Genomic DNA, 23823 nt, shown 5'->3' with positions numbered 1-23823 from the left:
TCTTATTTAGGTTAAATTCAACTAAATATTCACTAACCATCTACCGAGGAAGATGCTACCACAAAAAGAGACAAAGTCCCCAGAGCCTGGACACAGTTGTAAGAGCAATGACCACAACACTGTCATTTTATTTCCTAGATCCTAGGATTTCCTAACACTTCTGAATTCAATGGGAATTTAACACAATACCTCCCCAAAGTTGTGTCCATCAAACTGCTTAGAATTCAAGAGGTATGGCACAAAGATAAAGATAGACTGAGAAGAGCAGCAATTGCTAAGGAGCCTACATCCAGATGGGCACAAGGAATATCAAGAAGGTCAGTCTCCTGGCAACCAAGAAAGACCACTGTAGAGGACAGGTCAACATGCTCAGTGCTACAGACCCTGAATTATGACAAGGTAGGACTGGACCTCACAGAACCTGGCAACTGTGCAGGGAATCTAGAGAGGCAATTCATGATTTGTGGGCAAAAAAAAAAAAAAAAAAAGCTAAAGGCAAGAAGATCAAGGGAGGTGGGGGTTGGAGATAAATGGTGGTACAGGATGGGGAAGACTGCCAGCATAGAAGCACAAAACAAAGGTCATAATAGGTAGTGAAAGGGACCTTGAAGAAGCACACAGCATAAAATATGGGAACCCTGGCAAGAAAGAAAGTGCTCTCTGGAGGAACAAGAAAGCTGCCCAGCCCCAGAGATCAGCAATGGGCAGTCATGGTAAGCTCCTTACTCTCCTTCTATAAATTTTCTCTATTCACTCAACAAGTATTTGCTGAATGTCTTCCATACAGTACACATGCCATTCTAGATGCTATGAAGACAAGACAGACAAAAACCCATCCCACAGAGCTCACATTTTATCAGGAAAGACAAGTAACAACTAAAAAAATCATCTACCCCATCACATGCTAAGAAGTATACAAGCTAAAACAAAGTAAAAGTGTTGGGGAACTGGAGGCAGCTTCCAAAAGGGTGATCAGAGGAAGCCTCACAGCCAGTATCCACCTGACAGTAGGGGAAAGGAAGCTAAGGGGGTAACAGAGGTGGAAGGAGGGGACATTCCAGGTGACACCTGGAGGAAAAGCAAAGGACCAGGTGTGGTATGGTCAAATTAGGGCAGTGCACTGATGGGGAGTGAGAGTAGGCCAGGTCAGGAAGACTATGGCTTTTATATTGAGATATGGGCCACTGGATAGGAGGGTCCAAACAATGATATCACATAATCCAAGATAAGCAGTGGCATTCAGCCCTCAGTCGGGCTCTGCTCTAAACACTTCATGCACTACAACTCACATAGCACTGAAAGAGAAAGGTTACACACACACAATTCACTCAAGGTCACACAGCTAGGAAATGGTGCAGCTGCTCTGCCATCCAATCAATCTGGTTTGAGTTTGTACTGTCTCACGTTTATACTATCTTACAGTTTTAAAGAATCACTCTGTATCCAGAAAAACTATAGGTAGGTGGCAGTGGGGAACAAAGAGAAGAATTAAGATACCCACTAGGAAATTTGAATAAGACATTTAGTTGAAGTGCTGAGAAATGGCACATTGTTGGACACAGAAGGCCTCCTCTGGGACATATGAAGGCATAAGAAAGAGGAATCAAGGTGACTTTAGAAAAGATCCTCCTCCTTTAGAGGAGGATCATTTGCCTGGCATGGTAGCACCACGCCTGTAATCCCAGCAGCTGGGGAGGCTGAGAAAGGAGGATCAAGATTTCAAAGCCAGCCTCAGCAAAAGCGAGTCGCTAAGCAACTCAGTAAGTCGCTGTTTCTAAATAAAATACAAAATAGGGCTGGAGATGTGGCTGAGTGGTCGAGTGCCCTGAGTTCAATCCCCAGTACCAAAAAAATAAAAGAAAGAAAGAAAAATAAATGAAAGAAAGGTATGAGGAGCATCATTTCGATGTTGATGAAGACTGGAGTTTGGTTTGAACACAGCTACTTGGCATTAAAGTAATGTGATAATAAGAAGAGGCACCTAGAAAGGAGGACAGGGCTAAAGATGGAGACATGGAAGATGTCAAGGAAAGTTGGCATTAAACCCAGGAGGCTGGCCAGGTGTGGTGGCACGCATGGTAATCCCAGCGGCTCAGGAGGCTAAGACAGGAGGATGGTGAGTTCAAAGCCAGCCTCAGCAATAGTGAGGAGCTAAGCAACTCAGTGAGACCCTGCGTCTAAATAAAATAGAAAATAGGGCTAAGGATGTGGCTCAGTCGTCTATTCCCCCTGAGTTCAATCCCTGGTACCCAAAAAAAAAAAAAAAAAGCCAGGAGGCTGGATGAGATCACATGGGGGGAGCAAGCAACAACAAAAGTCCAAAACTCGGCAATCCAGTCAAAATCAGATTTCCCACCCCAAGATTACCATGGGACTATAAAACCACCCCTAGAAAGTGCTCCAGACCATGCCTGGCCATGCAGGGCTCTAAGAACGGCGCTCCGGCCTCACTGCTGCCTGAGCAGACTCAACACATAGACACAAACCTTGCCTTGTAATTTGGACTGTGAGCCAGCAACAGACCCATAGCAGGATCCCTAAACTCCTGCACAGCTGTAAAAAACCCAACACACTTGAAAAGCACCTTTCCCTGGAGTCCACTTGGTGGACTGACATGGAAGCACCAGCTGTAGTGTCCCTGCTGTGGTTGCAACCCTCCACTCATGCCTCTCCTGCTGCAGCCTCCCACCCGACCCAGGAGCATTATGACCTCATCCATTCCTTTTGTCATCCTCCAATGGGCCTCATATCCTATACTCACAAGCTGTACTAAATCGGCATCCCAGACTAGCCATTCACTCCCTTCAGTGAGTGGAGCCTTGCAAAAAAACGGTCTGGGCCACTCCCACGACTGGGAGTCCAGTCTGTGGCCAAAAAATGGAGGACCCCTGCCTAGTAATCTCCAAGAGTCGACGGCACTAGTTGGAACTGCTGTGCATCAGGTAACAAGGTACATGCAGGCATGCAAAATGGCAAAATCAAATTCCTACCATGAGAAACCTAAGTCCATTGGATGATACCTGACAGATACCGCTGTCAACAGGTTGCCACTTTCCATTTATTTCTACCACGTTCATTGTTACAATAAAACCACAATCTGATTATCTACACAATAATCCAAGAGCATTTGGTGAAGACTTGATTTCTCAGATTTCCCAAACTCTGTTAAAGCAGATAAGGTCCAGTCCACATCGATCCCGCCTTAGGGCGATGATACGGCTTTGGGGCCACCAGACAAGGAGGCTCTTTACCCAGACATACAGACAAGGAGAGTCTGCGACGCCTGGGCCCGAGCCCCGTATCCAGCTCTAGCCCCGGCCTTGGCGCCCGCCGCGAGCTCTCGGCTACCTCCGCTGCCCACGGCCATGTTGCTTCACAAAGGCCGGGTCTCCTTGTGGGCCCAGCCCGCCTCGAGCCCTCCGCCCCGCCCCGAGCCCGGGAACCAGGCCTCAGCCTGGGGGGAGGAGGGAGAGACAGAAGGGCGCGCCCTCGCGCAGGCCGCAGCGCCCGCCCGTCCACACGCGGGGCGCCCCTAGCGCCCCGCACCTACCTGCGGCGCGGTGGCCTGCTGGAGCCGCCCGCAGCCCAACCACAGCAGAGAGACCCTCACCGCCCCGCCGCCGCCGCCATCTGAAAAGGCCACCCAAACCCTCCGGTCTGCGGGACCCGCCTGCCGCGCCGGCGGAGCGGAGGGCGGGCCTCTGAGGCGCGTGGCCAATCCCCTCGTGCGGTTACCCAGCATTGGAGGAGCCGCGAAGCCGGCTGCAGAGGCTGCCAATCCAAGGCGAGTGGCGCGCGCGGTCTGAGCGCGCGGCCCAATAGTTCGACTGCGCAGGCGGGACCAGGCGCCGAGGCAGAGACTGAGGCTGTACTAACGGTCACCGCCCGGGAGGGGCAGCGGCCGCGGGGAGCGCCGGGAAGGCAAGCATGGGGGATGCCGGGAGGAAGGGAGCGCGGGAATTATTGCGGGCGACGGGAACAGGAGCGCCGGGTACTCGGAAACATAGCAGCCAGCTGGCCGCCTCCAATGTGGGCAGTGTGTAAGAGGCCGTGCACACTTAGGCACCGTACAGTCGCCAATTAAAAGCAAACAATCACTTCTTAAAAATCAAGTAAGCTCAACTGTCTGTCAGTTTTCCATTTGCTAATACTATATCTGGAACCGTAAAAAGAGGGAGGATAGAAATAGAGAAGGGACAGCTCTTCCCTAGATTAGTACTCCGCCAATATATATAGAAGGGATGATGATTGACCATTGGCAGGCTCTTCTATCATTGTTGCTGGATACGAAAATCAGGTGCTAAAAATATGGTATATGTGCGGAAAATGAGAAATAGGTTCTCTCTTCTTGTCCTACTGGGGATCAATCCGAGGGTCGCCGGTTTGCTAGGCAAGTGTTTTACCATTGAGCTGTATCTCCAGCCACAAGGTTTTGTTTTTAATGTTTTTGGTGCTGAAGCTAGAATTGAAAGCCTCTCCTGTGCTAAGCCTGCTGTTGTAACACAGAGCTACACTCCCAGGTTTTTGGTTTTGGTTTTGTTTTTTAACACAGTTGCAAATTTTCTCTCCCCTAGATATTCCAGTAATTACAAGAGGGGAAACAGTAGCTTTGCAGGGAGAAAGAAAATCTGGGAAGGCGCCACCTTAAGCAATTCATCAAGATCACCAGCACCTCCAAATTTAGCATTAGCAAGCTGTACACTTTAAATATGGATGTTGCGGTGTTTATTATTTATACCTCAAAAGAAATGAAGTGGGGAGGGGCTGGGTTTGTGGCTCAGTGGTGGAGCGCTTGCCTTAGCATGTGTGAGGCGCTGGGTTTGATACTTAGCACCACATAAAAATAAATAAATAAAATAGGGCTATGGTGTCCATCTACAAATAAAAAAATATTTTTTTTAAATGAAGGGGGACAGATATATTGTGGGTCTCCTGAAAAGGGAATAGATTCACTTGTAGGTATTTCTGCCCAAAAGCAAAACTTGAATGAAGAAAGATCAGACAAACCCCAAATTAGGAGCATTCTGTAAAATTACCAGCAAGCACTTTTTTCAAAGTGTTAAGATGATTCAAATCAAAGACAGATTGAGGAGTCATCTTCAATTAAGAGACACAACTAAGTGCAATGTGAAATCCAGATCCTAAATAGGATCCCGGCTCAGAAAATGGATATAGTGGGATAAGTGGTAAAATTCAAATAAAGTCTATTGATTAGTTAATTCTATTCTATTGAAAGATTCTTCACTTGGCCAAACTTTAGTCAGGCTTCTGAACCTTCTCCGAAGCCCATTTGTGTTCTTCCAGTTTTTGCTAAGGACTCTGCTAAGTTAATCTGGCAAGCACCCTCTTCCCCCAGTTTTTTATATCTGATCAGGATCTTCACCATCCTCCAGGTGGTGACTGATCACCTGGCCTGCCTTTAGCAAGAATCCTGTTAGATTGCTGAAATCCCCCTACATCCCTATATTTTCTCTCAGCAATTTTCCATTCAGTGACCCCCTACTCTGCTCCTTAGAGACAAACTTCCACTTGTCCAGGCTGTATTCAGAGTTGTATCCTTCCCATTGGAAGATCCTACTGTGGTGGTCCCAAACTATGGTGATGATCCTGAATAGTCTTCCTTACCATGATTTAATGAGTATCACTGAATCATCTTTTAACAGTGTCAATGTTAGTTTCCTGGTTATAATCATTTTACTGTGGTTTGGTGCTATTTTAACATTTTGAGAAACTGAATGAAAGATAATGGAATTCTTTACTTTTTAGTTGTTTTATTAAGTTGAAATAATTTTTATGTGAAAAAGGTTAAGGAGCCAGGTGCATGCCTATAATCCTAGCAACTTAGGAGGCTGAAGTAGGAGCATTTCAAGTTCAAAGCCAGGCTCAGCAAATTAGTGAGGCCCTAAGCAACTTAGGGAGACTTTGTCTTTAAAATAAAAATAAATAAATAGGGCTGAGTGTGTGGCTCAGTGGTTAAACACTCCTGGGTTCAATCCTCAGTACACAAACACACACACACAAAAAAAAAAAAAAAAGAAAGAAAGAAAGAAAGAAAATGGAGGAAGGTGGTATCGAGGTGATGAAGCTGGAGCCCTGCTTAGGACTTTCCCTCTCTACCTGCCTCTCTCAGCATCTAGCATCTCATAGCAGGAACCATCCTACTGTGAGGGTCTAGCTGCTGGACTCAGCCAGGGCACACAAGCCTCCCTGTGGCTAGGCCAGCCAAAGCCCTTGGGAACTCTGCACACTGCCATCAATCATAGCAACCTCCCACACCTGGTAGGTTGTTGAGTCCAAAATGTCCCAATAAGACTTGAGACCTCAGGATTACACACTTTCAGCTTCCCATACAACCTGGAACCAACTGGGGGAACTCCCAACATAGGAACTGGCATCATAGTCACAAAGACCCATTGACTGGAAGCTCCGTCCCAGGCTAGGAGAGGATTCTTTCACCTCAATCTGGTTCACCCATGAGCCATGTTTCTGTTCGAGGGCCTTGGCAATGCCACCTGCTAGCAGATAAGACAAAAAGATATGGTCTTGGGAAGTCTGTGGTGGAAGGCCAGAGCCCAGGCCTGCGGGATGAGACTCAAGGCCATGCTTCATTCATGGGCTGGCCATGTTCTTTCATAGACCCACCTCTACAAAGGTCAGCCCCATACCTCTAACCTCCACATCTATTCTTCAACTTGGCCATTTAGGGGGCAGGGGGCAGAAGTAACTCATGAGGGAAGGGGTATCCAAGAAGGGGACAAGTAACATTTGCCTGAGAGAAGAGGACCCATGTTGGAGACTCAAGTCAGATACGTCTGATGACAAGTGCAGGAGACTAGCTATGCCGTGCCATGGTCTACCTATCTGGGCATGTCCAAAACACTTCTAGAAGACATTGGCTTCCAATGGCCCCTGTATACTTCTAACAGTACAAGAACTTTACTTCAAGGAGTTAATCTAAATAGAAGGAGGCTTGGAAAGCAAAAGTGCTGTTATCCTTAGTTTGAATGTCTATCTAGCCTAGGCATCAAGATACAACAATAAGCAAGAAAGGCCCTTGCCTCCATGAAGCACTAGTTCTAATGAAGAGACACACAAGAAAACGATCAAAATATGTACATCAGGCAATGCTGATTGCCATACAGGAAAACAGAGCAGGAACTAACAGGGAAAATTGCAACTTTATTTATTTTTACAGTGCTGGATTGAACTTAGACCTTGTACATGCGATGCAAGCAATCTATCACTGAGCTATACCTGGTGTCTAAGATACCAAAAAAAAAAAAAATACAACTAACTGTAAACAGGTACCTGTACCTTCCCCCCACCCCCAGAGACTTCAGCAAAGACCTGTGGAAAGTAAAGGATGGCATGGTTTGGATGTCTACAAGAGGGATTTTTCAGGCACAGGGGATAGTGAATGTAAAGCCCCTCAGGCAAGAATTATGACTATGAGAAATGGAAAGGGCCTGGGCACATAAAGTGAAGGTGAGAGGGGTGCAAGGCATTGTGGTGAGAACTTTGTGGGTTGGCCATTAGCCTACAGAGGTATGTGCCCCCTGAGGTGCCACCAGTCCTTGTCCTGTCCATCCTGGCCTCATGGCTGTGCCTTCCCACCTCTCTGGGAAGTGGAGGACTATTAAGTAGAGGACTATTAAGAAGCCCCCTTTAAGCCTCAAACCTATTTCTCCACCTACAAAGTAAGGATCACAGTTATTTTAGTCTGCTATGGCTGACATGACAAAATATGACAGAATGGCTTAAATAATAATCTGTTGTCTCACAGCTCTGGAGGTTGGAAGTCTGAGATGAAGAGGCAGCAGATCTATACTCTCTCTGAACACTCTAAGGAAGCTATGATCCAGGTCTTTCTCTCAGCTTCTGGTATACTCCCTGCTTATTCTGGTATAGCAGAACTTCATGCACTGTATGCGGTATCCAAATTTCTTTTCAGATAAGGACAACAGTCACTTTGGATTAGGACCCAGCCTAATTTTATCTTGATTATATATGGAAAGACGTTATCTCCCAATAGTCACATTCTAGATAGTGGAGTTAGAATTTTTTTTTTTTGGGGGGGGGGCAGGGGAGTTGGGGGCAGAACTCAACCCATAACAATAGAATCTACATCTGCCCTTTCCTCAGAAGGTCTAGGCTATTGGGGAGCCCTGGGTAGGCTGGGGGCAGAGGGGTTCATGACAAGTGTTTAAAAAGCTTTCCCTGGGCAGACCCAGTCTCTAGGACAGAGATGAACAGGGAGGTTCTAGATAGGGAGGCTCTGCATGAGAGCAGTGTACCTGGCTGGGGGGAAGTGCTGGCATAGAACATGGGTACAAGACAGGGGACAACCCACTGAGGCACATGGAGAATGTTGGCAGTGGGGCTGGTTGGGAGCCTTGACTGCCAGACACATGGGTCTTGAGATCTTTGGCCTAGACATGTATTTTGTCACCACTGGAAGCCCCCTTTAAGCCTGGCCTGGCTTAACCACTATTCTTCTGAGTTTAAAGTGAGCCATGGAGGGCCTCAGACCCAGGGGCATGGAGGAGACAGGAAGAGGGAAGCTGGGCCCCTACTCATTCCCAGATGGACTAGCAATTTGTCATACCCAGGCTGGGATACGCAGCGCAGGTCCACATCCACTCTAAACTCATTGCTCTGAGAAGGCCAAGTCAGGTCAACTCCAAAGGCAAAAGGAAGCATGGAGCTAAGCAATTGATATGTGGGACTTATGCATGGCCAGTGCTTGAGACTTTACCTCCCCAGTGCCATGGCTGAGGCTGACTCTATTTGTCCTCTGGCCCTCAACTCCACCATTTCCATGCCTCTCCCTCCAAGGGCTCCTCCTAACGAATCCCTGGTGGTAGGTAACTCATCCAGTAATCAGCACCTGGGTCCCATATATATGAGTGGGTCTCTTGCACCCTGGCCTCTACCCATAGACAGATAGCCTGACCCAGAGGCCTCCATTACAGTGTTGAGGAGGTTGTGACAAAAGGAGGCAGAAAGAGCCTCGTATGGGTATTGGTACCACCACAGGAGTTCCTGTCACCACCATCACACAAAGGAAGGATCTTGAAACCCATTTACTCACCACAACTTCAAAGCTTTATTATCAACAGCTCACATTCAAGTTCAGATTCCTGTAAAGTTTGATGTACCAAGAAGGGAGACAGCAAGGACTAGCTAAGTTCCCTTGCTGAGATGGGCCTTCCCAGAACCCATAACACCCACCTGGTAAGTAGTGGCCTGAAAGCCCCTGGAACACACACAACCATCCTGCACCATGGACCTGACCATACAGGACCCTTGGTGCACAAAAGACCACCCAGCATATGTGGGGCCACATCTCTCATTCAAGACTGTCCAATGCACACAGGACTCTCTGGCATATGGAGAACCACTGGATCTCTAATGAGGCTGAGCTTCTATTGTAAAAGTGAGTTTTTCTCTGGTCCTCCTTGTATATGATTGCAAATATGGCCCATATCCTCTCAGGAACAGGTATGGTTGTTGGGAAGTAAAGCACAGTGGTGCCCTATGCACCACTTAAACACCATTTAAGGCACCATTTAAATAAATGCCTACTCCTGACATTTGACCAGAGCAAAGAGCCATTGGCTACAAGTATAAGGTAAAAGGTTCTCTTCTGCCTGCTTGGCATGCACATGTGTGTGTATACTCTTGAGTATGTGTTCAAATATGTATACACATGCAATTTTGTGTGCATGTGTGTGCCTCTGCACATGGGGGTGTGTATGTGTGTGAGCATGTGCCCTACATGTGTATGTGTGCCTTTACATGTGGACAAGGTAGACCCAAGTATAGTCACACACATATGGTACACCTGGTTCTGTCCTAGACCTGGCATCAGAATCTCTCACTCCCCATTGGCATAAAGGCAGACCCTGAGCTGGATACAACACAAGAATAGGTAACAAACAAATTAGACATCTCTGAGAATGTTGGCCAAGTCACAAGCAGTGTAGTATGGTCATGGAAGGTTGCTGTCCACACTGGCCTTCAAGGCAGGACCTCCAGAGCCTGCTGGCCATATCCAGCAGTGGGGGATTAGCTCTGTAACATGAACTCGTAGGTGTTGGTCTCCCAGCAGGAGGGGTCCTTGTTCAGCATGCTGCGCTCGGTGAAGGTCACGTGACCATCTGCGTCCACAAGGATGATGGTGTTGGTTCTGAAAAACAGTGTTCACCCTGTATCCCAAGGCTCCAGTCCTACCTGTCAGAGGCACAGCTGGTGCCAGACCTGAGGCAGGAGGCAGGAAGAGGCAGATTCACCAAGTGTGGGGTCTGTGCTGGGCACTTGGTTCCAGCTTTGTGGTAGGTCACAAATGAGTAGCAATCCCAGTCTTGAGGATACAGAGAAGCTTGTCAGAGGCATCTGGGCCTCCTGACCAAGCCTGCATGCCCACACTGGGTGAGTCCTGTCACCTCTAGTCTGAAACACCCCCAGCCTTCCCTGCCTTCCCTCTGCAGGAAGAGCCCCACCTGCCTGCCCAAAACTTTCACAGGGTGGCCCTAAGGGGGCCTGACCCCAAGGGGGCAGCCCAATGGCCCCATCTAGAAGACAGCTGAAGACTGGGGGATCTCAAGCCCTGATCTACAGAGCCCCTGGGAATTGATGCTCATTTATGTTATGCATGGCCCTTAACTGTGGAGTCTGCTTGCCCCTGTAGCCCAGTCTATACAGGGCAAAGGCTTTGAATTTACTCAGTTAGGGAAATAGCCTGGTCCTAGCTAGCTATGGAACATAAGGAAGCTCAGTTTCTTTATCCTTCCTCCAGCCTGGGAAGTGGGAGACTAGGGTAGGAAGGTGATGCACCTGGTACCCCCAGCCCCTCCATACCTGGTTCCATAGTTGGGGCAGCGCACACATACAGCTGCATACTTGCTCAGTATGGGCTGCACATATTCCTGGCCCTGGTCTTCAATGGCTGGGTCTGGCAGCTGTCTGGAAGGACAGAGGGGAAAAAGGTCATCATTCCCTCTGCTGCCTGTCCATGGTCCTGGATGGTCAGCTGGACTAACCTAAAGTGCTAACAGCTTTCAGGTTCCTAATGAGCTCCCTGGGCTTGGAAAGCAACTGGGGAGAACCACAAGTGTTGGTTTATTCCCTTTCATGCTCAATGCCTCACATCTTTGTCTACTCATCTATTTATGACTCCATCACTGAAACCCAGGCAGCCAGATAGCATATATATTCTCTTACTGTCCCTAGAAGAGCCTTTGCAAGCAGCTTTTCATAACAGGAGTCCACTCAAGCATTGAGACTTGCCAGCCACCACAAGGGGTACTAGAGCTACAGCAATCAATAAGAACAGCCAGGGCCTATCATGGCTCTGTCCAGGATGACACACTGACTAATGACTGTGGTCTTAGAGCTGAGCAGAGGGCTAGGCCAGCACAGCTCCCCCAAGGGAGTGGTGATGCTGAGGCTAAAGGGTAATGTTATGGTTCAGAGGCCTTGAGGCAGTTGTGGGAGGGCAGGGAGAAAAGAACGGGAGACAGACTATGAGGTGTCCTCTGAGGGTCCACTGGGGGAAGTGAGACCAACAGGGTACACAAGTGAATGCTGGGTTGTCTAGGCAGGAAATGGTATGTGTGGCAGTGGGAGGGACATATGGGACTACACTCAGAACAAAATCCAGGTTGATGAGCACCAGGATCCCTGCTGGGACAGCTAAGCCCTAGGTGTCCAGTATCTGAGGGTGCCTTGTGCAGAGGCCTATGGGCAAGGAAGATGGTGGGGGAGCTCCTCTGCCCCCAGGAATAGGCATGCCTGTGCCCAGTGCTCAACCCCAAAGTCACTAGAAAGACAGCATGTGGGAAGCTCTATCTATATCCCCTCTCACACAGAAGAGAACCTCTAGCTGCTCTGGCCTCAGGCCAGCCTGCATCAGATCTCTATGAGCACTGAGCCTCCCAGCCCACATGACCCTGACTTCCCCATCTCTCATCATCAAAGGACCCTACCAGAAATCAAGGAGAACAGCGGAGGAGTAGCAGAGGGGCCAAGGACAGCATATTTTTCAGGTTTCCTGCAGTTAGAAGCCAGACCTGGTTACTTTCATAGGCCTTTAGAGTAGCAGAGCCTGCCTTCTTCTTTGCCTCAAAGCCTGAGTGGTCACCCCAGAAGAATCTGCCCACTTACGCCTCCTCATTGTTGAGCACATCCAGGAGCTGGTTAACAAGAGTATCCTTGGGGAGCACATGGCTCTGCTCCACAACCTCTAGGAAGAGCTTCTTGCCAAAGCACAGCTTCCTCCAGGGTGTCTCCAGCAATGCATTGCTCAGTCCATAGGTCCCTGCAGGGAAGAGACCAGCTTAGCCATACAGAGGTCCAGCTATGTGATTTCAAGGTAAACTTCTGACACCTACTGGTCCACCCAACACAAGATGTTAGGGATAGCTGAGTGTGGTGGCACACGCCTGTAATCCCAGCAACTCAAGAGGATGAGTCAGGAAGACCCCCAGTTCAAAGCCAGCCTCAGCAATTTAGTGAGGCCCTAAGCAACTTAGTAAGAACTTATCTCAAAATAAAAGGGCTGGGAATGTGGCTCAGTGGTTAAACATCCCTGGTGTCCCCCCAAATAACAAAATGGCAGGGGTATAGCAGGTGACAGCAAAATTGAACCAGACTGCATCACTTTGGCACTCTCTAGGCTCATACCTGATCCATATCTATGGTAAGTGGTACAGAACCCAAGGCAGGGCAGAGGCAAGTGGCAACCTCAAGATTCCACAAAGTACAGATATCTAGGGGACAAGATGGACGGACTAATATGAAATAAAAAACTTGAACTCTAATAGGCATCCATTTCTAAGGTATGGTATGAGGGTTATCTGCAAAAATCAAGGGTGGGACAACCACCAACCCAAGGGCAGGAGGGTACCCACCATGATAGGTCCTGACTCATGAGGAGATAGGAAGTCCTAGCCAGTGGACACACAGACAGTATACATATCCATTATACAGAGCCCACCTCTGTATACTGACTGGGTTCCTGCTAAGGGAGCAGGTGGACTCATTGCAAGGACTCTGAGCTGCAGTTTCTCAGAACAAGGAAGTTCTAAAGTGGACAGAAGGTGTGACCAAAAGAGAAAGGGTTTCTCATGTCATAAAAGTGAAGGACACACATTTGAGGGGAGAGACCCCTTAGAGCTGCTTCTCCAGAGGTCCAGGTGGCCAAGTAGCACACAGCTCTGCATCCTGGATGAGGCACCAAGGAAGCAGAGTCTGAAGCAGCTCCAGTTCCAGTCAAGTCCAGGAAGATTGCCCTGGACTCTGCTGGAGCCCCCATAGTCAAGTTGCCAGTCCCTGATGTCATTGTGGTTTTTTTCCTTCAGGAACAACTGGGAAGACAATTTAATATTGGTGCTAGGAAATTAGGAAGCCACAGGCAAAGACTGGAGTTTGATCCCACCTGACATTGTTCACAAAACTAACTCAAATTGGACCAAAGACATAAATGAAAGAGCTACAACTATAAACCCTTAGAAGAAAACATGAGAGGAAAGCTTCATAACCTTAGATCAGGCAATGACTTATTAAATAAGACAGCAAAAACATAAACAACAGAAGAAAAAAATAGGGGGCTTCATCCAAACTTAGAACTTTGTGCTTCAAAAGAAACCAAGAAAGTAAAAAAAGAAAATCCATGAAATGGGGAAGAATTTTTGCAAATCAGATCTCTTGTTGCATTGGTAGAATAAAGAAATCCTACAACTCAAAAAGAAAACCTAGGGCTGGGGCTGTAGCTCAGTGATAAAGCGCTTGCCTCGCATGTGTGAGGCACTGGGCTCAATCCTCAGCACCATGTAAAAATAAATAAAAGATATTGTGTGTCCATCTGCAACTAAAATATATATATATATATATATATATATAAAAGAAAACCTATTCATTAATTCTGAGGATTGAACCCAGGCCACTTAACCATTAAGCCACATCCTCAGCCCTTTTTATTTTTTTATTTTGAGACAGGGTCTCACTAGATTAGGGCCTCACTAAGTTGCTGGGCTTTGAACTTGGGATCCTCCTGCCTCAACCTCCTGAGTTACTGGGATTATAGGCATGCACTACCACACTGGGCAGAGAACCAAATTTTAAAATGAGCAAAGACCTGAATAAACATTTCTTGGCAGAAAAAGTGGCTAACAAGTACATGAAAATATGTTCAACATCCATAGCCACCAGACAAACGTAATAAAAATCACAAGAAGATGCCCCTTCATACCCATTAAGATAGCTACAATCTAAAAGATAGAGGATAGAGTTGGAATGTAACATAGCAGTAGAACACTTGCCTAATATGTAGAAGCCATGGGTTCAATTCCCAGCATCATATGCACACACCCAAAGACAGAAGACTGGGGAATGTAGCTCATTGGTACATGTGCTTAGCAAGCACAAGGCCTGGATTCAGTCCCAGTACCCACCCCTCCCCCACTGCAAAAATAAATAAATAACAAGGATTGGTGAGGATTCAGAGAAACTGAGACCCTTGTACACTGCTGTTAGAAATGTAAAATGGGAGGCTGGGGTTGTAGCTCAGCAGTAGAGCGCTCACCTAGCAAGAGCGAGGCCCTGGGTTCAATCCTCAGCACCACATAAAAATAAATAAAATAAAGGTATTGTGTCTATCTACAACTAAAACATATTAACAACAAAAAAATGTAAAATGGTGCAGATGCTTTGGAAAATAATTTGGAAGTTCCTCAAAAGGCTAACAAAGTTACCATATGATCCAGCCATTCTACTCCTAGGTGTTTTTATGTGTGTCTGTACTGTTTCACCACAAGCGAGGTGAAAACATGTCCACACAAAAACTTTTAATAAATGTTCATGGCAGCATTATTCATAATAGCCGAAAGTATTCATTAATGGCTGAATGGAGAAACAAAATATATAACCACAGAGTATTACTCAGCCTTAAAAAGAATCAACAAGGGATGGACTTGTGGCTCAGCAGTAGAGCGCTCGCCTAACACATGCAAGGCCCTAGGTTCAATCTTCAACACCACATACAAACAAATAAATAAAATAAAGGTATTGTGTCCAACTGCAACTAAAAAAAAATATTTTTAAAAAAAGAACAAGCTGATTCAGGCTACAAGATGAATATTGAAAACATTAAGCTAAGCGAAAGAATTCAGAAGTCAGTTCCCAAGACCACACAGTACATGATTCCATCTGTATGAAATGTTCATAATGAGCAAGTCCATAGAGACAGCAGATTAAAAGTTGCCAGGAGCTGGGCGCAGTGGCACACGCCTATAATCCCACAGCTAGGGAGGCTGAGGCAGGAAGATTGTGAGTTCAAAGCCAGCCTCAGCAACAGCGAGGTGCTATGCAACTCAGTGAGACCCTATTTCTAAATAAAATACAAAATAGGGGGGATGTATTTCAGTGGTTGACGCCCCTGATTTCAATACCCAGCACCAAAAAGAAAAAGTTGCCAAGGTACAGACACGGTAGCCCACACCTGTAATCCCAGTGACTCAGGAGGCTGAGGCAAGATGATCTCAAGTTTGAGGCCAATCAGGGCAACTTAATGAGACTCTGTCTCAAAATAAAAAATAAAAAGGACTGGGGTTGTAGTTCTGTGGTAGAGTCTCCCCTGGATTCAATCTCTAGTATCAAAGAGAAAAATAAAAGGTTGCCAGGGGCTGGGAAGCAAGAGGAAAGGGGGAGTATGTGCTAATGAATGTGAGACTTTCTTTGGGATATGATGAAAAGATTCTGGGATTAGACATAGTGACAGTTGAGTAATTTTGTGCATTTACTAAAACCCATTGAATATAATATACTTTAAATGGGTGAACTATATAGCATGTGAGCCATATCTCAATAAAACTGTTATTTTAAAAAATGGTAACTGGGCCTTGAGCCTCTCTCTTGCTCAGCCCACTCCACTGTACCTTACAGAGTGCTACTTCCACCTTCATCAAATCTGTACTTTGTCTATTAAAAAAGTCTTTGCTAGGGTGTACTAGGGTATAGTTCAGTAGTAAGATTGTGTACTTAGGAACTGGAGTTGTAGCTCAGCAGTAGAGCACTCGACTAGCACATGCAGAGCGCTGGGTTTGATCCTCGGCACCACATAAAAATAAAATAAAGGTAAGAATGTGTACTTAGCAGGCATGAGGTACTGGGTTCAATTCCTAAAAAAGTAAAAGAAGGAACACAGATCAGGTGGGGGCAGATGCAGGGATTAAAAACAGGAGGTGGGGGGCTGGGGATATAGCTCAGGTGGTAGAGTGCTTGTCTAGCATGCACAAGGCCCTGAGTTCAATCCCTAGCACCACCAAAAAAAAAAAAGGCACATGAAAGAATTTTTACCAAAAATGACTTAGCAGAAAATAAGTGTCTCTAGTCAGGGGGTCTCAGGCACTGAGAACAGTAAAGCTTCTATCTGCTTCCCAAAGGCCTCTGGGCCAATGTTTAAAATGAGGAGTGGACCTATCTCTGTCCTTTGATATTTTAGTTTCCAATTCTCTCCTGCACAGTCACTGGCTCAGGGCAGCCCCAACAATATGTGAAAGGAAAGACTGACTCCAGGGTACAAACCCACCTCACCACATACCCAAACTCCAAGAAGTCTGAACTTATGGGGAGACACTGAGGCAAGAAGAATGGTAAGAACTGTCCCAAGCGAAGCCAGAATGATTCTTCCCAAACCCAGGATCCCTGAGCATCATGTCCCTCTGTTCCTTGCTGTTGGTTATGTATCACCCAACTCTTGGGAGCTTGGCCAGCCCTGCTTTGGATCCCTATGGCTCTAAGGTGGGAGCTGGGGTCCCACTATGGCTCCAGAGCACCTTGTGGTAACTGGGCCAGCATGAGGAATAGATGCCAGCATAAATGTGCACCATTAACCCCCAGTGGGAAGGAAGGACCTGTGTCCTGCGACCTCACTTGGTGACTGGTGCCAACTGCAGAGAAAATCCCTGTGTCCTGAGGACACAAAAACTATACTACGAAAGAACACTGCCTCAAAGAGGCAGGGATGAGGGTGATACCAAGGATGTTGACACTCTTCCCGTGGGCTGGGTCATCTGATATGGGCCAACAGCTCAGATATAGGGACCAGAGTGGGTGTCTGAGTTCTATAGTCCTAAGATGTCACCAGTGAGAACAGGCCTCAAGCAGCAAGCTGGGGAAGGAGGAAGCAGGCCTGAAGGCAGGGTTCTGGTCCCGGAATTTTGTTTACCTGATATACTGTGCTAGACCCCATTTGTGCTGTTTCCCAGGGGTTCCTGCTCTGTCCTGAAGACTCAGACCTCCTCCCAAAAGTAGTTTATCGTGGGAAAGGCAATGTAATACTCTCTGCCCAGATTGTGGGGACGGATGCTGACAGAGGAGGCTTTCAGGAAATCATAACACCTAAAGAAGAAGGGAACAGAAGGGCAGAGCAGCAGAAGGCACAGCCTGGGCAAAGGTGTAGCTAGAGGGAGGGGATGGTCCAGGCAGAGTATGCTCTGGGGTACAGGGGGAGGCAGGCAGGTGATGGGAGAGACAAGTCTCTGAGAACATGGGCCAGATGTGGCCAGATGCAGGAGGTATGCATTTGTGACAAGTTAGCATGTGGTGCTTGTGCATGGGGAAGAGGTCAAGGGGAGGAGCCTGGGTGGAGCCTAAAGGATCTAAGGCAAGATGAGGCTACCCGAGGTGGGGCTGGTGATGGGGCTGTAAAGTGGGGTTGGAGGTCACCAGCTGGGCTTTGGGGCTAAGATGGGAAGTCCAGAGCAAGTGCAGTCTTAGTCTATAGGAAAAGCCCATGAAAGGCAGTAGGGAGGGTATAAGGCTCTCTTGTGGCAGGTATGGGCCACAATCTTGTACAGATCATTAGGCATCAAATGGCCAAAAAGTCCCAGTAAAGTGCTGCAACAGGGTCCTGGTCTCTAAAAAGTATAGGTTATCCCCTTCATTAGGAGCAGCCCCCTTCTCCGTCAGACTCCCAGAACAGACTCACCTGGTGTCAGGACAATGGGCTCAGGCCTCCCCCGGTTTCCATAGTAGCAAACCAAGTCTCCTTTTGTTGTGCTGTAGATAGAGGAAGGGGAGAAGAAGGTAAGATGGGAGCCACAGGGTATCCTGCCCCCACATTGCGCAGTTTGATCTCATGGCCCTATTCCCAGAGCCCCAATGGGAGCCAACGCAAAAACAATGGTCCACTTTAGCCAGGCTACGATACTGGAAGCCAGAGTCATGGAGACCCTGGCTCCTTCTAACATCACAGGTACATTCCTGGCTCACCTTGGGGACCACCAGCCTAGGAGGCACAGCACAGCATGGCTGAATGCCACATAGCATAGGCATGTGGTGATAATATCAGAGTTGGGCCCCACCCCAACAAACACCCGAACACTCCAGGGGGCCAAGGCCCCCACCTCCACAATTGATCTCAAACTGTTCCTGGGCAGTTGGTCTCACGGCGACATAGACTTCTCAACAAAGTGCCATATGAAAACATATTTTTGTATACCAACTACAGATTTTAAAAATACTTTAAACTGCTCCACAGCTAAAGATATCCCAGTTCCTCAATACTGCAGTAAGTCTTTCTGCTAGAACTTGGAATACCTTTTTTGCAAACTAAAGAGGGACTCCCCTGTGATCCCAGCTACTTGAAAGGTTGAGACAGGAGGATTGCAAGTTTAAGGCCCACCTAGGCAACTAACCTAGACCCTGTCTCAAATAAATAAATAGGGATTCTTTATAACCTGTGAGGCATCTTCCCAAGACAAAAAGCTGAACAAGGAGACCCTTGTCTTCAATACAGACAAATGCAGGGTAAGGGGCAGATGTTGAGTACTAGAGACCTGCCCTTCCTCCCTCACTCTCCAACCACCCTCCAGTCCACACAGGCATCTAGAACCCCTAGCCTGTACTCACATTTCTTTCACATTCTTCCTCACTACAATCCTTGGCAATTTCCTCAAGATGTTTGGCTAATGACTTCAGAGATTTTATTTTCTGGCAAAAGTTCTTTTAAACTTTTTGCCTATGGGCCTATAGAAATAGATACTGGAACTAATGCCAGTGTCACCAGAGGCCAGGCAAAAGGAGGGCCTGACCTAGAACAGGTCTTGGTTTCCTCATTAGCATCCACCAACAGGGCTGCTTTCCTGGCACCATCTTCCATCTAACCACAGGATGCTCTTCTGGCCACTGTCAAACTTCTTGGGTGGCGTTGGGATAGCAGGCCCCTGAACCAGGAACCAGGACAGCTAATCAGGCTCCCAGAGATATAGGCCCTCACATTTGACCATACATCCATTCAAAGGACAACTCCCTAGTTCCCTGGACACTCAACACAGCTGCTGAACACCCAGTCTCACTAGCATCATAGTTGCTAGTCTGGTTTCTTAGGGCTGGTTCAGATAAGCATGGAACTACTGACAGTGGTAACCAAGTATGGAGAGCCTAGACAGCACATGGACTTGGTCTTCAGGAGCTAAAGGTCAACAGAAAGGAGAACTCTTGGCAGCAAATTCATAATCAGCCTCTACCCTGGGCCTTCCTCCTATTGGTTATTACAGCTTGCTCAACCTCCACACTGAGTCTGTCTAGCCATGTGGTACAGAAATGAGGCAAAGAATGACACATGAAATGGATTCTCAAAGGAACAGAAGCCTAGGTCTTAAGAGCCCAGAGGTCCATTGACTTCCCCTCACAGAAGGAGGCAGCTCAGGATGGGCATCTGAACATGGGCTAACCAAAGGATACTAATGGCCTCCCTCACTATCTGTACTGGAGGAAGCCCCTAGGCTAACAGCATTCACTGGCTTCTTTGGCTTCAGAGAAGGGTGGAAGAGGACCCAGGAGAGGACAGGGAAGCATAGGAAGGATGCTCCCTTCACTAAAAGGCAAAACATACAAAACCTCTCCAGTTTCTATGGCTACATCTCTAATGTGAGAGTCACCTGGGAGCATAGTATTTGATTAGGGCTGCCGTAGGCTGCACTGTGAAACCTGCTTATGGGAAGTGAGGAGCAACCTAGCCAAGCCTCTCCAAACAGGCTGCCCTTCACAGTCCTACACTGCCAGGTCCCCACCTCAGTTCTCTAGAGTCAGGAAGAAAGAAGCCTCACACTGTCACAGGAAGCCCTAGGCTATGTTCTTAGTTCCCAAGTTGATGGGTCTGAAACAGGTAGGTCCTCAGGATGCCTGCCAAGCCCACCAGAAACAACTTCTTAGGAAAGGCTGCCAAGCTGATTGGTGGAGTTGAACCTGCTTTCCAATGATCTGTAGACCTGGCCCTCAAAGCAGTGCTGGGTAGCATGGCTGTCCCCCTGCTGGTAGACCCACCTCAAATCAGCTGCTATGAGGTTGAAGCCATTGTATAGGTGGCCCTCTGTGGAGACCTTCTTCAGGTAGGACAAGCTGTCCATATCAGTGGTCAGAAAGTGGGCCACAAGTTCACCTATAGGCAGGGGATACACATGGCTGAGGAAACAGGGTAAACCCTTCTTCCTGGGAATACAGGAGTGAGGCCCCTTCAGGAGGATGCAGGAAGGAAAAGGGTCCCACTAGAGCCACACCTCATTGACTGCACTGCCACTGAGGTTGACACCAAGAAATCTGATTTTTTTTCAGTTAAAAAAAGTTTTCCCCATTATGCCTCCATAGAGAAATTCAGCATGAAAGGAGAAAACTTCACTGGGAACATATTTATGTGTGCTCTTGGGGCAGACATATGCTCTGCAACATTCAAGAGGCTGACACAGTGATTAAGAGTGACATTTTGGTGTTTTGTTTTTAACCAGTGCTAGAGATTAAATCCAGGGCCTCACACATGCTAGCAAAGTGCTCTGACATGAGCTATATCCCCAGCCCCTTAGCGTGACACTTTGGGAAGTAATATGCTTGGAGCTCACTCACTGAGATAAACAAGTCTCAGGTGATTCCCATGGTGACTCCTCTCCTGTCTCTGCCACATGGCCCAGAAGCAGATCAAGGTGGGTGAGGTATATCAGAAGAAGCCCTTACAACATGACTCCTGACTGCCTTAATTGTCCCTAGCCCACCCACCTTACCTGCTATGCCTTGGCTCTGCCCTGCCTAGGTCCCATTCTACCCTATCCAACTTACCTCTGCCACGGGCCTCTGGATCCTGTTGTGGCTGCAGGTAGTTAGTGAGTGCCCCCAGCTTCCCCCGTGTGCTGATGCCCAACCATGTGCCTCCTTCTTTGCCTTCTTCCATGTCAAGCCCTGTAGCAGGTAGCAGGCAACAGTGTTACCACCAGCAATACTCACCATGAAGGGCATCAACCCATTCTGGTCTCCCTCCTGGTCCCTGTCTCCTGGGAAACAAACTCCTTTGCTCCATGAGGACACACAGCGATGCACAGCTTGGTCTAACAGCCTAGCCTATTGAATGGGCTCTAACTCTGCAAGGTGAGGCAGCCCCTGAGGATACAAGAGGTGCAGATGATACAGATTAACATGGGCACCAACTATACCCATCATGACACCAACAGAGGGCCCTGAAATCAGGTAGTCCCTTTGTGACTTCTACAGAACACACCTCATGCTTGAACCAGTTTTGGAAGTCACTTCCATGCAGAAACCAGGCCAGGCTGCCTCATCTACTGGAAACTGGCACAGGCCCAGTCAGTGGTCAGTCCTGCATGGGCTACCACACCATACCACAAGATCTACTAGGCCCTTAAAAACAGGCATTGGGGTGAGCGAGTGTGCTCAGTGGTAAAATGCTTGCCTAGCATGTAGGAGGCCCTGGATTAGACCTCCAGCACCTGCTACAAAAAAACAAAAAGAGTCACAGGAGGGGGAGCCTTGCTAGACTAGAGGATCATTTTCCTAAGTCACTAAAATGTCATTTTTATAACAAAGATCAATTATAACAGAAAAAGAAATAAAATGTAAACATGGAAAGGAAGAAGCAAAACTGTCTTTATTTGTAGATGACAAGATTATATACTAAGAAAATCTAAAAGCAATACCCAAAACAATCTACTAAAGCCAGTAAGTAAACATGAGCAAGAATTAGAAAAAGAGGGTTGGGGTTGTGGCTCAGCAGTAGAGCACTCGCCTAGCACATGTGAGGAGCTGGGCTCGATCCTCAGCACCACCAATAAATAAATAAATAAATATGATTAAAAAAAAGAATTAGAGGGCTGGGGTTGTGGCTCAGAGGTAGAGCGCTCGCCTAGCATGTGTGAGGCACTGGGTTCGATCCTCAGCACCACATAAAAATAAAGCTATTGTATCCACCTATAATTAAAAAATAAATTAAAAAATAATTAGAAAAAGAAATTTTAAATATACCATTGACAACAGTGTTAACAAAACGCTTAGTATGATTTTTAAAATAGTTAGGAAAACATTTAATGAAAAACACATGGTGGGCTGGGGATGTGGCTCAAGCGGTAGCGCGCTCACCTGGCGTGCGTGCGGCCCGGTTCGATCCTCAGCACCACATACAAACAAAGATGTTGTGTCCGCCGATAACTAAAAATAAATTTTAAAACTAACACTCTCTCTCTCTCTAAAAAAAAAAAAACAAAAAACACATGACACCTAAAGATAGAAAGCCAGAGAACACTGCAGAAGGAAGTCAAGCTGACCAAGGAGAAGTGTGCCATCTTGTATGCCAAATGGAAGACCCAACTTCTTCCCCAACTGGCCCATGAACACCATCCCTATCAAAATCCCCTCAGTTTTTTTTTTTAATTACACAGAGATTGGCAAGCTAATAAAATGTTTATGGACATGTGAAGGAATTGGGATTGCCCAAACAGTCCTGAAAAAGAACAAAGCTGGAGAACTCACATTACTTTAAGACTCACTATAAAGGACTAAATTGTTGTTGTTGTTGTTTTGAGATTGGAGTGTCACTATGTTGTTTTGAGATTGGAGTGTCACTATGTTGCCCATACTGGTCTTGAACTTCTGGGTTCAAGTGATCCTCCTACCTAAGCCTCCTTAGTAGCTGAGACTACAGGAGTTTGCCACTGCACTTGGCTCAAAAGGACATTAATTGAGATATTGTGGTATTGGCATCAAGAGAGACACACAGATCAATGGGATACAAATATGTTCAACTGACTTACAACCAAGATGCTAACAGGCAAAAGAGTATCCATTTTAATAAATGATGCTGGAATAACCAGAGAGATGGAAGGGAGATGACCCTCAACCCTTACCTTATACAATGTATAAAAATTAACTTGAGATAAATCATAAACCAAAGCATAGATCTCAAAATCGAAAGGCAAAACAGAGGGAGCAAAATAGGAAAACATTTTATGACCTAATGGAGGCAAAGATTTCTCAAATACAACACAAAAAGAAGAAACCATAAAAGAGTAGATAAAATGCATTTTGCTAAAATCTGCTCACCAAAAGAAATCATTCAAGAAATGAGTAAGCAATACATTTATCAACAAAGGATGCACATCCAGAATGCACAAAGAAATCCTACAAACTAATAATTTTTTTAAAGAGAGAGAGAGAGAGAGAATTTTAATATTTATTTTTTAGTTTTCAGTGGACACAACATCTTTGTATGTGGTGCTGAGGATCAAACCCTGGCCGAGCACGCTACCGCTTGAGCCACATCCCCAGCCCAAACTAATAATTTTTAAATGAACAGCTTGCTCAGCGTGGTGGTGCATGCCTGTAATCCCAGCAGCTCGGGAGGCTGAGGTGAGAGGATCATGAGTTCAAAGCCAGCCTCAGCAACAGCAAGGCACTTAGCAACGCAGTGAGGCCCTGTCTCTAATAACATAAAATAGGGCTGGGGATGTGGCTCAGTGATTGAGTGCCCCTGAGTTCAATCCC

The 23823-nt window shown here is 46.8% G+C and overlaps 2 protein-coding genes across 9 annotated transcripts in view; both read right to left on the bottom strand.

The window, feature by feature from the left end:
- The window catches only part of Dgcr8 (DGCR8 microprocessor complex subunit), a 36902-nt gene extending 33203 nt beyond the window's left edge, over positions 1-3699 (bottom strand). For both annotated transcript variants that reach the window (XR_007341277.1, XM_015500441.2), the window contains exon 1: positions 3551-3699. The gene's annotated coding sequence lies outside the window, so the exon portion shown is untranslated. The remainder of the gene's footprint in view (positions 1-3550) is intronic.
- A 5383-nt stretch (positions 3700-9082) lies between these two features.
- Positions 9083-23823, bottom strand: part of Tango2 (transport and golgi organization 2 homolog) — a 37703-nt gene continuing 22962 nt past the window's right edge. For 6 of the 7 annotated variants that reach the window (XM_015500438.2, XM_048785167.1, XM_015500437.2 and 3 more), the window contains 6 exons: positions 21112-21231; positions 20329-20443; positions 17990-18060; positions 12166-12319; positions 10861-10965; positions 9083-10189 (listed from right to left, as the gene is read on the bottom strand). In XM_015500438.2, coding sequence (XP_015355924.1) covers positions 10069-10189; positions 10861-10965; positions 12166-12319; positions 17990-18060; positions 20329-20443; positions 21112-21231 — 686 coding nt within the window. In that variant the 3' untranslated portion in view covers positions 9083-10068. Of the gene's footprint in view, positions 10190-10860; positions 10966-12165; positions 12320-17989; positions 18061-20328; positions 20444-21111; positions 21232-22072; positions 22114-23823 lie in introns of those variants that run through there. The other variant, XM_048785168.1, reaches the window with a different exon arrangement.

Source organism: Marmota marmota, unplaced genomic scaffold, assembly GCF_001458135.2.
Source record: "Marmota marmota marmota unplaced genomic scaffold, marMar, whole genome shotgun sequence".
NCBI lineage: Eukaryota > Metazoa > Chordata > Mammalia > Rodentia > Sciuridae > Marmota > Marmota marmota.
Note: the sequence above shows the minus strand (reverse complement) of the source record. Positions and strands in the feature narration are given on the sequence as shown.